At 48.8% G+C, this 17,294-nt stretch overlaps 2 protein-coding genes across 4 annotated transcripts in view; one reads left to right on the top strand and one right to left on the bottom strand.

Annotated features, from left to right (window-relative positions):
* The window catches only part of P4HA1 (prolyl 4-hydroxylase subunit alpha 1), a 42,519-nt gene extending 40,416 nt beyond the window's left edge, over positions 1-2,103 (bottom strand). For all 3 annotated transcript variants that reach the window (XM_075423197.1, XM_075423196.1, XM_075423195.1), the window contains exon 1: positions 1,954-2,103. The gene's annotated coding sequence lies outside the window, so the exon portion shown is untranslated. The remainder of the gene's footprint in view (positions 1-1,953) is intronic.
* A 7,500-nt stretch (positions 2,104-9,603) lies between these two features.
* Positions 9,604-15,324, top strand: NUDT13 (nudix hydrolase 13). The gene is made up of 8 exons (XM_009934919.2): positions 9,604-9,686; positions 10,581-10,720; positions 11,372-11,479; positions 11,850-11,956; positions 12,850-12,975; positions 13,184-13,295; positions 13,937-14,091; positions 14,679-15,324. Exons 1-8 carry the CDS (start codon positions 9,604-9,606, stop codon positions 14,871-14,873), a joined length of 1,026 nt encoding a protein of 341 aa, XP_009933221.2. The 3' UTR covers positions 14,874-15,324.
* Positions 15,325-17,294: the final 1,970 nt, after the last annotated feature.

Below are 17,294 nucleotides of genomic sequence, written 5' to 3' on the forward strand. Positions count from 1 at the left end.
AGTTTTCCTCCCACAACCCTCTATTTATCCTCACTTGTTCCACAGCGTTACTCATTATCTATCCTTCATGTTTTTCAAACTGCATTGTATTTTGTAATCAGTGTGCATGCCTCAAAAACATAGCTATAAATGCTGGATTACAAAACCATTCACGATGCAACAATGTTTACATTTCCACAGGTCAGAGCACTGCTCTCTCTTCTGGCTGAATGCACAGCTCTCAATGCATACACTAACCCTGTTGTTCAACCAGTTTCTGCAGCAGCTCCCCTCTCCACACCACCACCTCAGCTGTGCCAGCAAATAACCAGTCGTGTGCAGGGCTACACAGTGAATTAGCAAAGGGAACTAATCCACATCAGCTATTTTTTGCTGGGAAGTGAGGCAGTGATTTCCCCTCATACACTCTTTTCTGATGTGGTTTACCAGACGTGCCAGCCCATGTTTAGAGCACAGAGCATGAATTGCTTGGGACAGCACTGCCCCGGACAGCAGTTCATGAAATGGTGGTGTTTCTTCAGTTTCTAAATTAACAATTAGAAGAGACATTCCCAGCTATGCCACAATCACTGCTTAAATGGCAGAATTAAAACGTAGTGTAGCAAGATTTAGGCAGGTTCCTGTTACTTTGAGTCCCAAGAGGAGGGGGGGAAAAAAAAAATAAAAAAGAAAAAACCCAGTACTGATTGTGTCAGCACATCATTAAGAAGCAGAATACTCTAGGTCAAATCAAATGCTTTGCAGTATGGTTCAAGACTTTCAAAAGTATCCACAATGATCCAAAAGTAGTAATGTGTTCAGAATAGCAAGAAGGAGAACACACCTTACCCCAAAAGCAAGCCTCTGCTTCCCAGACAAACTGGGAACGCACTGCCTTTACTTTCCACCCCTGCCAGAGTTCTGTTTGCATCCTTAGCTGAGCGGTGTCTTTTGCACTGCAAGAAGCTGCATTTAACATTTATCTGCTTGCAGTAAACGACAGCTTCTTTCATTTACTAAAATCTTGAGCACTGAATCTTCACATATCTGAGGTGGATGAACACTCACTTCAGCACTCGAGTGCCTCTGCAACTCCTTAGTGAATTCAGCAGAAAAAAACGTGTCAAACTGAACGCAGGGCAACCCTTTTGATACCTTCTCTTTGTAACCCCGAAGCATCTCCCCTCTCAGAGCATGCAGCTCTTCCGGCGAACTGGAAGATTCACTCTAAGCGTATGTGACATTTTTATTTTCTTTTCACCCAGCAGCATCCTCCAGACTCCAGGCCGGAGCTTTTCCTTCCGGTCAGGTTACAGCCTACCGGGATACCTGCTCCAGGGTACAGTTTACCGCAAGGTTCGCTGCGGAACCGCACATAACGCTGTCAGCTGAATCCAGCCCAAAGCGGCAGAAAGAGCGGCAAACCGCGGCAAGCCTCGCTCCTCGCCCCGCACAGCGCCCGCGGCTCCGAGCCCGCTGCGCGCCGGCCAGCGCGGCCCCGAGCCCACCCGAGCGCTCCCGGCTCCCGCGGCAGCACGGCCACCAGCTGCCCGCCGCGCCCCTTCGGGCAGCCCCCGGCCGCACTGACGACGGCAGCCGGCTCCCGGCGGAGGAGAGCCGGTCCGGGCAGCTCCGCGCGGCTCGACGCCGGGAAGGGCCGCGGCCCCGGCAGCGCTGTGCCTCCGGGCCCGGGAAGACGGGCGGGCCCTGCCTGCCGGCGCGGCGGCGCCCTCCCGCCCCCCTCCGGAGGCTGCTCGCTCCCGTGACGCAACGGCCCAGAGGGCCGGGGAACCGGCCCCTCGCCGGGAGGGCCGGCGGCGGAGCGCTGCCACGTATCGCCCCCACCCCCGCCCCCGCAGCGGCCGCCGCCGCGCCCGAACCCCGACGGTCCCCTCGCGGCGCGCCGCGCCCCGCCCCGAGCCACCCGCTCCCGCCCACCGCCGCCGGTGCCCAGCAAGGGCGGCCGGGACTCACCTGAGCTGAGGGGTGGGGGGAAGCGGCAGCAACCCGCAACCACGAGCTGCCCGGTGGCGTAAGGGACAGCGCGCGGCCGGCCCCGCCGAGGCTTTTATAGGCGCCCAGGCCACGCCCCACCGTCTCGCGCGGGGCAGGGCCGGCGGCCGGCGCGCTACGTGAGCTCGGTCACAGCGGCGGCCGCGGCCGCGCCTGCGCGGTGGCGCCGTCCCTCCACGTGGGCGCGCGCGGTCCCGGGGGTCCCTGCGGTTCTTCTTTATTAAAAAAAAGAACGCAAGACGCGCGGGGGGCCGCTTTTTTAACGGCAGAGCGGGAAAGAAAGGAAGCGGAGGTGCGGGACTGCAGCAGGGCAGCAGCACCCGCGGGAGGGCCTTCTGAGGAGCGAGGCGGCCGGGGCCCAGAGCGGGGAGCCGCCGCTCGTCCCAGCAACGTTCGCTCTTTGACCGCACTGGCGTGTCGTGGGTGACGGCTGCGGGGCGCGGTGCGGTGTGCTCTGCCCAGGCTGCGGCTGCTGGAGCCGGGTCTCTTCCTCTCCTCACGCTGGGGCTGTCTCATTTATCTCTGACGGGTGCTTTAACTTCTATCAATAATTTTGATCCTAAACCAACCTTGCACCTCCCGCTCTCCGGCTGGTGTTGCAGATGCTTTCCGTTCCAACATCCGAGTCCTTGCTGGTAGCCAACACCTTCGCTTGTCTTCTCCTGCAAAGCCCAGGCACAGACACTTCCAGACGGACAGTACCTTCATCAAGTGCCGTTCCTGAAGCAGCCTCCCCTCCTCCCAGGGCCTTCATCCGAATGCTGCTGGCCACAAAAGCATCTCGCAGGGCAGCAGCGCACAGCGTGTCACCCCTCTGGCTCACAAGAGCCCTCGGATGTCACAGGAAGACACTAACCTGCCGGATGTGACTTGCTGTGACAGACCGTGCTGACTCTTCTTTGTTTTCTAGGCATTCATAAATAAATTAGTTATTTGTTCATTGCAGTTCCAGTAATTCAGTTAGAATCAGGGACTTTTATAAGCAGTATTTCCTTTCTTTTTAGATGGGGGCTTCAAATAAGAATCACCTCCTTACTAGCCTGGCCAGCCTGTGATCCTCCTCCTTTGTAAGACAGACGTTTTTGGCCACTCCTAGGTGGAAAGATTTCACAACAATTACAGAGTCCTGGCAAACGTGCAAGACGGATCAATCCCTGAGCCTTATTTTAAAGTGGTTCCAGTGGAGCAGGGAAGGTCACAGGCAAGCGGCAGCACGATTAGAAATTAGGTGCAGGTATTAACGCACATCCAGTGCTGCTCTACTGAAATCCTGGAGGTTGTTCTGCACCTTTCAAACCCAGCTGTATCCAGTCACTGCTGATGAGTCACGAAATCCGCTTCTAACACACATTCTTTAGCTGGGTCACTTTCATCTTGCTTAAAACCACCTCAGTCATAAGAGGTGACTGGAGCTTGCAGCATGATCCATAACTAAGATTTCTTCCCTGTACCTAAATTGTTATCTCAGCGTCCATTCCCTCAGTAATGTCTTTTAAAGAGCAAGCATCGCAGCATCGGGTGTTCTGTCCCATTTTGGGGAAGACTACGAGATACAACATCTCTTGTACGAGAAACAAACAACAACATTAAGTGAATTTAGTCATTTCTCATCCAGATGTTGACACAGATGTGTCCACACAGCCAACTACATCACCAGTACTGCAAGTGCTGCTGTGCCAGAGCAGGAAGAAGGCCAGTTTTTAGTGGAACTATCCGTCAAAAAATAAGCCTTCCTTTCCTCTTGTTTTGGTCGTCTTCCAACAGAAATACAACTCCTACAACTAGCAGGAAACACTGGAATGATATCCAAGCTTCTAGCTGAGGCATCTAGTTAAAGCCCTGTTATCCAAAAAGTCCATAATATCTAGCCAGAGATTTAATAGCAGCTTCTAGAGATTTGGCAAATCCTCACACACTGCAGAGTCATTCAGATTCTTTCTAGCAAGATTCACCGCTTTCTTATAATCTTTTGCACTATTCAGATATTTTTAGAAAGTAAGGCAGACAGTGGAGAACAACAAGAACAAGTTTATTAGCACGTTTAGTAGTGGGCTTGCTGGTATTGGTCAGCATGGGGCTGCAGGCAAAGAAATTTCTCCTAAAAGGAGCCCAGGATTTTGGCATCTACAAAGCAGTCAAATCAAGAGTTGTTTCCAATAGTCATGGCACCACCTTGTTCCATAAATCTGTTTCTGCCCCTTATCGGTGCTTTCTGCTGGTTAGGCAGAGAGCACTTACTCGTTTCCTGCCTTCCTCAACTCCAGCATAGTTGCTGATGTTCCAGTTGCATGAAAAGATTTTTTGCAAATTGCTCTGTGCTGGACTTGAGCATTATCATCTGCTGTCAAATGCTGATGGGACTGGGCAGCTTCAAGCTGGCCTTAGCAGAGCAATTTGTTATGTTGGCACCTTGTTTAGAAGCACTTACTATCTCTAAGATCAAGTGCAACAGGAAAGCTTCTCGAGAGAGAACAGCAGCAAAACAAGTTGCTTTCAGACTTACTTTCAGATTTGCAGAGTCCTGTGTGTTTTCTAGCAGAAGCACCGACTCCTTTGTAGCAAGTACAAGCCTAACAACACTCTTCCTTTCCTGAACAACCCTGCAGAAGCATTCCATAGGCCCTAAGCTGAAGAATACTAAAAGAAAGGCCCATCCAAAACAAGAGTGAAGCACAAGAGGCCACCTAAGAATACAACTGTAGTGGCTCACACCAAAGCTTCGTTTAAGCCATGCTGCCTAGAGGACTGTCAGGGCTTCCAAACACTTTTAACTTAGGGATTTTCTCAGCCTGATGTGGTCTGCCTATTTAGTAATGCTCAACGGAGTTCTCTGCTAGGTATTTCATCTCTCTTGAGCTAGAACTGTTTGCATCCACAACATCCTTTACCTAGCAGTTGCGGCATCTCTTAGCCAGGGCTCGGAAAACCACCTCCGTTTGATCACTGGGAATGTGGCTCCAGGTAGATAGATTTGATTGCCCAGGTTCCTGCATGGGATGAGACAGCAAACAGTTGGTACCTATCCCTTACGCAGGCTGAAGCGTCAGAGCCTACACAGTTCCCTGCAGTGGCCGTATTCCAACTCTTCATCATGCTGCTTGTTGTCCTCTTTGAACCTTTCCCAGTTCTTCAGTATCCGTTTGGAGACAATGGGCTATGACCTGCACACGGTGTTTTAAGGCACAGGTGAGTCATCTTGATATCATACCGAGTTAGCTCACAGTACTGCTTAGCTTTTTAAAGTGTATTAACAACTTAGGTGTACCCTTTGTAAAAAGCTTCACCTAGTTTCTCACACGTTCATCAAATGGTGCTCATGTGTGTCCTGGGTTTGGCCAGGACAGGGTTAATTTTCACCAGACTCCAGGAAGGGGCACAGCCCGGGGGGTGGGGGCTGACCCCACCTGGCCAAACAGAGCCCGGTATTCCATACCATGTGACGTCACAATGGGTTCCGGGGGGGGGCGGCGCGGCGCGGCGGGAACTCTCTCGCGGCTCGGGAGCATGCGGCGCCGGTGCGGTCCGAGAGAGTGGTCTGTTTTTGTCGTGTTTTCTCCTTATCTGTATCGTTGTTGTTACTGTTCCCTCTGTTTGCTGTTCTGTTAAACTGCCCTTATCCTGACCCACCAGTTTCTGCCTGGTTCTTTTCATTCTCCTCCGCACGCCGGCGGGGGGAGGGGCGGCCGTGTGGCACTTTTGTTGCCGGCGGCAGCCGAAACCAAAACAATGTGTCAATGCTAGTCTGCTCCCGAAATGAAGTTGTTACTTGCAGTCAGGAGGCTGGATCCTGTATCATCAGTTATTTTGAGCAGTGCAGCAAATCAGTGCCAGAGTTTGAGGATCTTCCCTAACCAACAGCAACAGGGAGGGGAAAAGACAAAACATACAGGCTACCCAAATAAGATCAGATGAGCAAACCCTACCAAAACGTCATTCAGATGTTAAGGTGTCTCCCCTACAGCTGTGCAAGTGTTAGGAGCACAGAATGTGATCCGCAGTATCAAATTAGACAGTTCTAATTGTCTCCTCCCTGAGTAAGAGAAACTGTAAGAGTCCATCATATACGTAATATACACTAACTTTAGGGACTAAATAATTTACACTAACTTTAAGGACTAACTTTAGAGAAAAGCCAGATTTGGTTAGTTTGCATCTCAAATTTAATGATAGAGGGAAAGACTACTTATTAACTTTCTCTTTAAAGAAGTGGTTTGTCTTTCCTTGGGCTCTTCCTAAAAAAGAAATATTTTTTTACCAAGAAGTTTCTTGTGGCTTGACCATAAGTTTTCAATGGGCGTTTGCTTGTTTTATGTATTTAAAGCAATTAGCAGTTGTTTTCCAAGGGCCAGCTGTTAGCAATTCTAATGCTTGTTTCTGCTCACTGGGAAAAACAGGAAAGCTGGAAAGACACAAAACAGAACAGCAAGAAAAAGCAAGATTACTAGTATAACCACGATTAGCCTAGAATTACATTTTCTAGCCACTTTGGCTTGAAAAAATCTTTTACCAACTGCTAATACCAGTATGAATATTTTACAAACCCAGATTTAAAAAAAAAAAGATCTTAGCAACACACTGCCTATTTTGCAGTCCTGTTCGTGTAAAAGATCACAAGAATTTGTTCCCAGTGCTTGTGGCCTCCTTGCCTGCTCCTTTTGTTTGCTCTTCTTGCATCAGCAGAGTCTCAGGGATTCGCTTCCTCTGGTGGCCTGCCAAAGCTCAAATTAGTACGGTACAGGAAGCTGTCAGAGATGCATTTGTAGGGCCAGGCCTTCACTTTGCTCGCAGGATTGCGTCTCATGTGGAGTACGGCATCTGCAGGGAACAAATAACAGCTCATAGATGCGACTCACACAACTCAGAGCCCAGCTCAGAAATACTTGCAAAGAAGCAACTCACTGCAGAAGTGACAACTGATATTTGTGCTCCTCAAATTAAATAATCACGTGAATAAATGATGAGAAAGCCTCTGTTATTTTCAAGATCATCTGCCCCGCTTACGTGCTGCAGAGGTATTTACTAGGGCAAAGCGCCATCAAATGCAGGTGTATGGACCCTTGGAGCAGGCACAATGAATCTCCCATATGCAGTCGCATGGCCTCCCACCAGTCAGATCAGTCATGGAAGTGACTCTAATCTCATTTTCTCTGCGTATCTGCACACAGCACAGAGGCCAAGTACACACAATTGGGCTAATCCATGATTTTTTTCAGCTGCATATAGCGACGAGAGGCTACAGCACTGCACTGCCTTCGAAGGAGTCTTTACACTGCAGCATAGTGCTCTGGCTTTTAATCCTTCACGCGGATAGGGGTGTGCTGACCGAATGACTGATTGCTTTGGGGTGAAGAAGGTAGAAAGGCTGTCCCAAAATTTGAGGTCCAACGCATCTCCCCTAATTGCTTCCCTCTAAAACCAGCTCTTCTTGCAAGATCCATTTCTGGGGGCAGTTAGGGTCAATAAGTTTGTTTTAACAGCAGGGTGGATACTTCCCTTAGAGACTGCATTTCAATCCTTTATCTTATTAAGGGAAGATGTGTTTTGTCCATTAATCCAATTAGCCTCGTGGATTAATAAGACTGGGCTTGCTCTGTTTCAGGAAGCACACAAATTGCAGTCAAGCATAATTAAACCTAAACTTGTAAGTATCGCTGGTAACAAGAGTGCTATTTCCCTGCATAATCTGTTGATTATTTTTACAAGCTATGCTCTCAAATTACCTGACGTGAATTCTCAATTAGAGTGTCTCTATGCATGCCCAAAAAGCAAAAGGCTGCCCTGAAAACGTTTACTTTCATAAGTTTATAAAATTATCTTTGTGGTAAATATAGACAGGTAGGTTCCAGCCCAGAATAACGTTTTCAGTACTTGAGAGGAATCTGTTTGTTCAGCTATAAAGGCATGAAAATAACTTGTCGTTATTCTGACCTCTGCCCCGGCCAAGCACGCTTTCCAGTCGGAGCTATCAACCTGAAGACTCCGCTGCGGGTCTGGGGGCTTGCACACCGAGCAGCTCCGTCCTTGAGACAGATACAGCTCCTGGCGTGTTTCCCTGCTCGAGGACGTACGGTCCTTAGCTGTAAACGGCGCTCTCGCGTTAGTGATTAAAACAATCCAGAAAGGCTTGGAAAGAAAAAGAGAAAGGAACCAGCGGGAGCAAACCTCTCTGCCCCACACCACCCGCACCGCCGCGGCAGCGTCCTTCGGACAGCGACTCCCGCCTGGCAAAACCCGGCGGGGCGGGGCGGGGCATTCACCCCCGCTCCAGGGGTTACCCGAAACCCGGAGCGGGGGCTCCCCCGCCCCGGCCCGCCCGCAGCCTCCGCGGAACTACATTTCCCGGCGCCCCCAGCGCGGGCTCGCGGCCCGCCGCCGGCTGCGGAGCCGCCCCGAGCCCGGGCTGTCCCCCGGTTTTCAGTGCTCCTCGCCACAGTCTGGCACCGTGGCTCCTGGCAGGGAAGGGGTTAAACGCCCGCGGACGTCGCCTTCCACCGGTTCCAGGTACCGGTCGCTCCTCCGGTCCCCGCCGCGGTCGCGTCCCCCTGCTCGCCCCAGCCCCGCGCTGGCTGCCGCACGCCAGGCTCTGCGAGGAGCGACGGACCCGGCACCGCGGGCCGGGCCCCGCCGCCGTCCTCAGCCGGGGCCGCCCGAGCCCCGCTGGTGCTCTGCCGGGGGCCCCTCCCGCTGAAGACCACCCTCAGCCGAGACAGCGGGGAGGGCGGGCTCGGGGCAGGGGCGGCGGGGCCCGGAGCCGCTGCCGGGGCGCCGGCCGGGCCCGGGGGCCAGCGCTGCCCTTCCCCGAGAGGAGGGACGCGCGGACTCCTCATCGCGCTGCTCCCGAGTCTGTGAACCGAAGCAATCCGGCTTTCCTCCTTAAGGGGCTTCGAGTTCTACGGCTGAAAACTGAAATATTCAGAATAACCGTTAAGGACTGCGAATGGCAGCTCGCTGTTGTTTGAGATGATGTTTCGGGCTATCTTCTGGCGCCCTGAAGCCGAGCTCAGACTGCAGTCTGCGACTGCCCGAGCTGAAAACATGGCAGGATCCTTTGGCCCAGAACACCGTTCATGGCTGGATATCATCCAGTTCAGCCGCATCTGCTGTCTCCCATCTCATTCGGGGAATTCTCTTCCGCAGCTGACACTTTGTCTTTCATTCTCTCCTGGCATCAGTGCCTTTCCCACAGATCTACTGTGTGCTGCCACGGGATGTGCAGCTGGGTCGGGGCCATTGCAACTGTGTAAGAGACAAACACGAGAGCAGCCGCCTCCACTGCCCTTCTCCCCAGGGACACAGAAGTTTAGGACGGGAACACTTAACCTAGTCTTACAGCAATTCCTGTAAGGTCTTCTGTGCACACTCACAGATGGAAAATAACGGTGGTATCTTGAAACAGTCTTAAAAATTGCCTAAAATCGTGTTTGATGTGTGACTAGAGACTAAGACCAAAGCAGTCATTTCAGAAAGTAAATACCAACACTCTGCGAGAGGGAGACTTCTGGTAGCAGGGGGTTATTGCACCTTTTAAATCAAACTTAACTTTACAGGGCCGCTGCATTACATTCTATGCTTCTCTTTTTAGGCAGAGACAGGTACCTGCACGTGTTGATTATGGCTGCGATTTATCAAGCAGTGTTCAGACGAGCTTCCTCTCTTGTCTGCAGGTTGCACTCTACCTATGTTAGAAAAATGAGGTAAGTTCTCATCTGACTCTTGTGTGCAGTGAGGAGACCAGAGTCTGGCACTCATGTCCACCGTCACAAGCAGCCCTACCTCAGTCCAACCTGGCGGTTAATCTTCTAACAGTTCAGCAATAATCTAGCAATGCTGCGTGAGCTCTGTAAATGATAACAGCCACAATCTCTCCAGTCCCTTCACCGCTGATGAGAACTGGTTCTCTTGGGCTGAAGTCCTGTTAATGAATACCTACGCTTGCTGTCCTAGCTAAAGATTTCTTGAAATACAAGGCAGACTTGAAGTGGTGCTGCTCACCTTGTTTTAAATGCTAGTCTGAATGATGTTTTAAATGACAGTCTGAAAGAAGCACATCCTTTTTCCAATAATTTTTCCAGTAATTGCTTTTCCTAACCCAGGCCCCAGCCAGCTTGGTCTTTACCCCTCACGTCAGTGTGACAGGTAGAATGTACCCTGCGGTAAGGCACGTAGCCTGACAGGAAGCGTGCTCAACATCTGAAGCGCCCAGTAAACTTGCCAAACAGGACTTAGAGCCATCCAGACTGGGGGAATAAAGGGGAAGACGAAGGTTCCCTGCACACAAACGATCATGTCTATAAAGCAGACCTCTTGGATTAAGAGACTGATCTTCTCGGATGTCCTGGACTCAAGGCTACTTGTGTGGCAGCAGGAATTGCAATGTTTTTTGACACACGGCACCTTCACTAAAGGCTACAGCCCACCAAAGAGTAGACTCGGCTGTTGAAAACTCTAGAAGCATGTGGAATACATAAAATCTGTACTGTCCTTTCAACCTCCCTGCTCTGTGCAAAATAAACTTGTCCAAATAAGCATAGCACAGGTTATCTCAGCATGATCTTGAATTTGTCTTCCCAATTCTTTTCTTACTGCAGATACTTAAATGAACTAAAGGAAGATGATAGCCTTTGTAGACAAGCCCAGACCTCAGGAACTTTCTACCTCTTTCACAATCTCTCCCCCTTCCTGCAGAAAGTTGGGAAGAAATATTTGGTACCACAGCTTAGTGCAGCAGGTAAGCAGGTGTCAGGAGAGAAATGTCCCCTGGATCACACAGCTCAGATGATACACAGTCATTTGCAATAAGCAGCCCCTTACATGGGGGTTGAAAATCTACCAAGCTGTACAGGAACATCCTGCTATATGCAGCACGCTATTTGTTAACAACCAAAGACTATTCAGAGTTTAAAACCGTGGCATACAGACACAAGCTCATGCTCTTCACACAGAGATGGTATCAACATATACCTGATCGCTTTTGAGATGATCAGTTTTAAACATTTGTGAGCACGCCTTTTGAAGAGAAAGGGCTGGCAAGAAAACAAGCAAGGTCTAACAGACAAAGGTTACTGGTGTGATGGAGGAAACATTTTCTTTGAGAGAAAGGTATTGGCTGGTGTAGGACAGAAACAGAGTGGACAGCTGCTCCCCAAGCACGAAAACATTCGCATCTGTAGCTCGACACGGTCAAAACTTCCAACAGCTAGGAGGAAAGCCAGACTTTTGGTCTCCACCTGGGTGGGACCACTTGCCTGGTCCCCTCTCTCACATAAGCACTCTGCCTTGAGCCAAGATTGCATGCGCCTTGAAGATCCAGAGAGAGCATCATGGTTGTATGAATTTGCTTTCATCACAGCTTTTTCTTCCCCTTTCCCCTGCTGTTTAGAGATGAAAAGGATCCTGGAGAAATTCAAAGAGACTGAACAGTGGATAGAGAAGTCGGTGCTGATCGGTTGTTCAGAGGAACACGTACCACAGTTTGCCCTGGATTTAGGTTGGGATGACTCCTCTTCCGTCTGTGTCAGCATCACGTTTGATGCACTGAGATGAAGATGCTGCCTCGGCAGCATCCCTAGTCCTTGCTGGGTGAACGCTTGCTGCCAAAGAGGGCTCGGCTGAGTCTCTGTAGGAGCTGTTGTGAGCATGACGGGTCAGAGCCATAGAACTGCACTGCTGTTCTGCACGTGTGTTTGTAAAGGTGGGCTCTTGGCAGGTCACTTAACATTTGGGAATGGTACCACTGATCTGATGTTGCTTCCACGGGAACTTCCAGAAATTGTATACCGGAACAACAAAGGGCATAAAGTTGGGATAATAACTGCAATTTATCAGATCAAAGATTTTGTTGTTGTTTTTTTAAACAGGAGCCTTGGATAAATCAGTCATTGAGTCTGAACTTGAGGGATCGTTTACTGACATACGAAAGGCTCTCTTCGTAGTGGATAAGAAAGATTGTCCTTTGCTGGCTTCGGTATTGTACAGTATTTTTTACTTCAAGAAGCTGCGATTTCTATCAGCCCTGCTCCTTGTCTCCAATATTGTTTTATGATTTAATACGTGTTGTGGAAGTACCTAAGGTACACTTTCAGTGACAAAACACACAATAAATTACAGCAGCTTTCCCAAATTTGTGATCCCAAAAGCAAGCTACAATGGAAAAAGAAACAGACAAGTGGCTTAACACCAGCCATGGTAATTAGCCATTTAGCATCAACCTGCTGTAAGTCCAGTGTGAAACATGCTGATCTTATCAGTAGACACAGCAATCCCAGTTTGTCCTCAGTTTAACAACTATCAGGCACTAGTTTTCTGTAATCTTCTAGGCAAACTGAATTTCGTGAACGAACTTCTAGATCTTCTCTCAGAGCCACTCTTGTAAAAATACTCACTTATAAGCTGTTACTCTGCAGATGCCCTACGTTTGGAAGCCCAAAGAGAAGACCTGTGTCTGAAAATCAACTGTCCTGACCCATAAGTACAAATAGCTCATTTGTTTTCCTGATCTATAATGTTTGTGGTCCTTGGGCTATTTTTCAAGAAGCTATTCCAGGTTGGAGACTCCTTGGAATAGTTCATTTCCCATTACTACTCTAATTATATCCCAGTAAAGAACAACTCTTCCCCACCTCCCCCAAACATGCTCAAATTTGGATGCTAAAGCAAGAACCACGTAACACACACTGCAGAATCTGCCATTTTTCAAAGCAGTACTCGTACTTGATTCACCTTTCTGAGGCTTCAAGTTTATGCACATGACTGCATCCTGACGAGAAGACAGCAAAGTACCATTCAGGGAGACTGCTCTGAATCATCTCTTTCCTTCAGGTATAAATAAGACTTGTGTTTCTCTCTTGGTGTTCCCAGGCCAAGTCCTTGCTCCGGTGGCACGATTCCCACCAGTACTGTAGCAAAACTGGACAGCCCACTCAGAAAAACGTAGCTGGCAGCAAGCGTGTCTGCCATGCCAGTGGAATAACTTACTATCCACAGGTGAGCACCTGAGCAGGAAAGGTAAGCAACACAGGGTCTCTGTGGCGACAAGCCAATGCTGCTGGGTCGCACGGAGAGGAACCTGTAAAAGGCAGGAGCGCTGTGCATGTAGCTGGGTACTTTTCCCTCAACCAGCTAGGAAAAGCAACAATTTGCACTTACTCCTTTGGTCTGAACTCCTTGCTTTGCTTTTTGCTGTATTTGCTAGATGTCTCCAGTGGTCATCATCCTGGTGTCTGATGGGAGCCGGTGCCTCCTCGCACGACAGCCCTCATTTCCCCAGGGGATGTACACTGCTCTGTCAGGCTTCTGTGACATGGGTAAGGCGGTCTCTGATCCAGCACGGTGGCCTTGGATGTGCAGGGAGCGGGGGGCAGAACAGTGGGATATCAACCAAACTCCTGTTCACAGAGGAGGATGGACACATAGGTGGTATCGGGGAAAAAACCTACTAGATCTAAACAGTGTTGCCATTCAGAGTCCAAAATAGCTGTTATGTCTGAAGAGAACGGGAATTATGGGTGTGTATCAGTTGCTCTAGTCCCTGATAATAAACACAAGTGTAAGACTCCCCAGGTTAGAACCCCGGATAATTTTTTAGTCTGTTTTGTGTCTAGTGCTGTCTGGCTCAGAAGAAAAACTACAGACCTCTTGTTACAGGAGGGAAAATGGCTTAAAAAGGGAAATGACAAAGAGAGGCAGCATTGTTATGTCCGCTAGTTGTATACAGACAGAGCCAAAAATGGCTCTGATGCCTCTGTTTAAAGGAGGTAAGCATTGTTGATGAATTTAATTGAGCATCCTGCTGACAAGTGTTCCCAGGTCAGCATAGTCAGAGCTCCTGTGTGTGCATGAGTGGTCAGGGCTGGAACACCTCAGAAATGAGTGTGCCTACATGTTCTTTGCCACGGTTTGCTGCCCTGAGGCCAGGCTGTCCTTACCTAACTCTGGTTGCTTCTAGGTGAAAACGTGGAGGAGACAGTCCAGCGAGAGGTGGCAGAAGAAGTGGGCCTGGAGGTGGAGTCACTGTGGTACTCGGCTTCTCAGCATTGGCCCTTTCCCAGCAGCTGCTTAATAATAGCTTTTCACGCCTTGGTGAGAGCACAGCAGGCTGAGGTGAGCAGACTCAGGTTCCCTCTAGGCATTTCACTGCCTGCCTTGCATTGCAAAATCTCTTTCAGTCCACAGGCTTTAGTCTGGAGAGCATCAGATCCTCTCTAAATGCAGTTTTCCATCGGCTTTCTCTACAAGCAAAGAACAAAATTAAAAATATTTGTATCTTCTGTTGCAACATGGCAGATTATGCACAGGTCACTGTATACATACAAGCCCAGAGTCCAACACCGCTATATTGTATCCTCTAAACTTTGCAGAGAAGGTACTTTCTAGTATTAATATATTTGCCATAGAACATGCAGATTCTGCTGTGTTAATTAATGTGCTCAGCCACTGGTACTTTGCAGGCCAGTGCCATGATGGAATAGGGCTACCTGATCTGTGGCTTCCCTAAGGAAACCAAGACAACAAAGCACGGGTGGATAGTAATGTCCTTTCCTGTACTGGCATCAACATTTAATTCAGGCATGGATAAAGCACCCTGGGCATTCTAGCATAGGATCTTTGCAGGTGTAAGAACAAAAAAGGTACTGCTGCCCACATTTAAATCTGATTTAAGGTACTGGTACTCTCTGAATTCTTTCCAGATCAGTATGAACAGCCTGGAGCTAGAGGAAGCCCGTTGGTTTGGCCTGGAGGAAGTCGTGGAGGGTCTCAAGAGAGAGCCCAGATCTGCAAAGCAAGACGATGGTAGTTTTTTACCCTGGTTCCCTCCCAAACAGGCCATTGCTCACCAGCTGATTTGTGAGTGGGTTAAGCAACAGACTTCCCAGCCGGCTTAGGCATGACTTCATCAAGTCTGCAATTCCACCAGAACTACAAAAGCTCGATACAAAAGCTTCCAAAGTTACTGAAGGCAAAGTCTGTGTTACAGTGAGGATAGCACCAGACTGATGGCAGTTTTACACTCAGATACATAGACCTACAAAGACATTTCTGAACTGATCATCCTCAGACAATTCCACGTACAGTGGATCACCTTTGAGATCCCACGACTTGCAGTAAATGTACAATAAAATCCTTAGTTCCAAAGCATCAAATTTGTTGTGACCAGCTGCTGCTGTTGCCCAGCAAGCAACAGAACAGTGAGCCCCTGGCACTATGTCCCATTTGCCTCCATTTCATCCATCTTGGATCAATATCAATGCGCACTTTTTCCAGAAAAAAGTAAAGAGACAGTGGCACCTTTCAGTGTTCACATTTATATGGATCTGGAAGAACAATCAAAAAGAGACCTTTCCCATTCCATCTTCCCATTTCATATAAAACACCCTAATTTTGTTTTTTTGCAAATGTTAAGTGGACTCCTACTTTGTTGAGATATCTGAGCAACTAAAAATATCTCTAGAGACACCATTTTCCCCACTAGTAAGACAGTGTTACTTCCATCCTAAGGAAGAGAGAACAGAGCTGTCTGGTGGTAGAGAGTGGAAGAGCAGAACTTACATATATTAGAACCACCCAGATAATGCAAAGGTGAGAGGAACTGCTGCAAGAAAGGACTGCGCTTCCGACAGAGCAAAATCCTGAAAGGCACAATGCCTCTTACCCCCGTGCCAAAGCCTGTGGCTTGCCTGGAGAGCTGGTCTCGTTTTACTGATGGAATGGTATCTCTTCTCTGGAGGGATAGTGACAAAGACAGTCTGGACAAGGAAAGCTTAGTAAAAGAGATGGAAGGATGTCTGATCTGCTGCTGATTCATGCTGACAGTCATTTCTGCCTACTTGGTCAGAGTTCAAATGCCAAGACTGCAAAGCCACCAGTACAGATACTCGAAGGGGGAACAGGAATGTATCACTGACTGCCACCATTAGGATTCATTGCAGGTGGAAGACCTTTTGAGCAGTGGTAAAAATCGGGAGTCATGACACCTGAGCATTAAGTAAAAAGAAGGCTTTCTCACATTGTTAAGACATGCTTTGTTTCCTCAGAGTTAATTTTACTTTAGGAGGTTGGGAGGGGATTCTTTCAGGCCACAGTGGCATGTGCAAACACCTTTCCCAGCCTCACTGACTCTCAGTCAATAAAACCCACGTGCCAGAGCACAGTCTTTCATGTTTATGAACTCGTTCAGTCAGTCATTCTGGCACGAATGTACTCTGGTACAGCCAAGGGCATTACTTCCTTCCCTCCAGCCCAGCCAGACGCACCACAGGAGCCCACACACCACTGAACTTCACTGCAACGCTCCTGCATCCAGTTTCCTTTGAAACATGTCTTGCTGCCTCTCTTCATAGTAGTTCCTCCTGCTTTCTCTCCCATCACACCACTTTAATTCTCCAGCATTTATCTGTTCCTCTGTCATCTCTGGAATCTGCCATCTTCATTTTCAGCCTCACTCCTTTCTTCTCCTTCTCTGCAGTAGAAGATATTGAGGAGTTAGATACCCGACAGCAAGATAATCCCACTTCTCATCGTCCCTCCTACCTCTCCTTAATGCCTTCCCAGCTCACCCTTACATAGCTCATTAACGTGCCCCGAGCTTGCTTCCAGTGTACAAAATCCAGCTCGAGGTACTTAGTACTTTTTAATATCTGTACATGATCTGTTCTCCCAGTGGTAAAAAAGTAAAAGCAGCAAAAAAAGTAGTACCTGTGAGCGAAAGGAGGAACGGCTGTGTGACTCCTGCAGTAATCTGAGCTTTGTGTGTTTTGTTTTTGTACTTTCACAGTACATATTTGCAGTTTGTCTTTGTCAAACCAGCTGCAGCGTGATCAGATTCAACATCAGACAAAATTCACCTGTGTTTGGGAAACACTGGGTTACTCTGCTTATTAAATGATGGTTTTTAAACATCCACGTGCAGGCTATCAGTGAACTCTAACAGAAAGCAAGAACTGACTGACACCAGCTCCTTCAGAACCGTCCCTTCTGCATTGCTGATACAGACCCATCTTGGTAGGGTGTCCCTTTGGGGTGATGTGGGCACCACCAAGATTTGGAGACACAGCATAAAGCAGGCTGGTCGCAGGAGATATGATCATTACTGCTGCCTGTTGCTCGATGCTGGTGGGCCAGAAACTGCCCAGGCTGAGGCTGCTAGATACTCGCAGACTTCAGGACAACTCTAAGTTACAGTCTACCTCATGCTCTTTTTCAGATTTCATCAGTTACCACCTGTTTCCTACAAGATAAAATTTAAGAGGAAAAGCAAAGCTGTTTTTTAATTTGTTTGCTTCTGTAACTCTCCTTTTAAAACACAG

This window comes from Opisthocomus hoazin, chromosome 6 (genome assembly GCF_030867145.1).
Source record: "Opisthocomus hoazin isolate bOpiHoa1 chromosome 6, bOpiHoa1.hap1, whole genome shotgun sequence".
Classification (NCBI taxonomy): Eukaryota; Metazoa; Chordata; class Aves; order Opisthocomiformes; family Opisthocomidae; genus Opisthocomus; species Opisthocomus hoazin.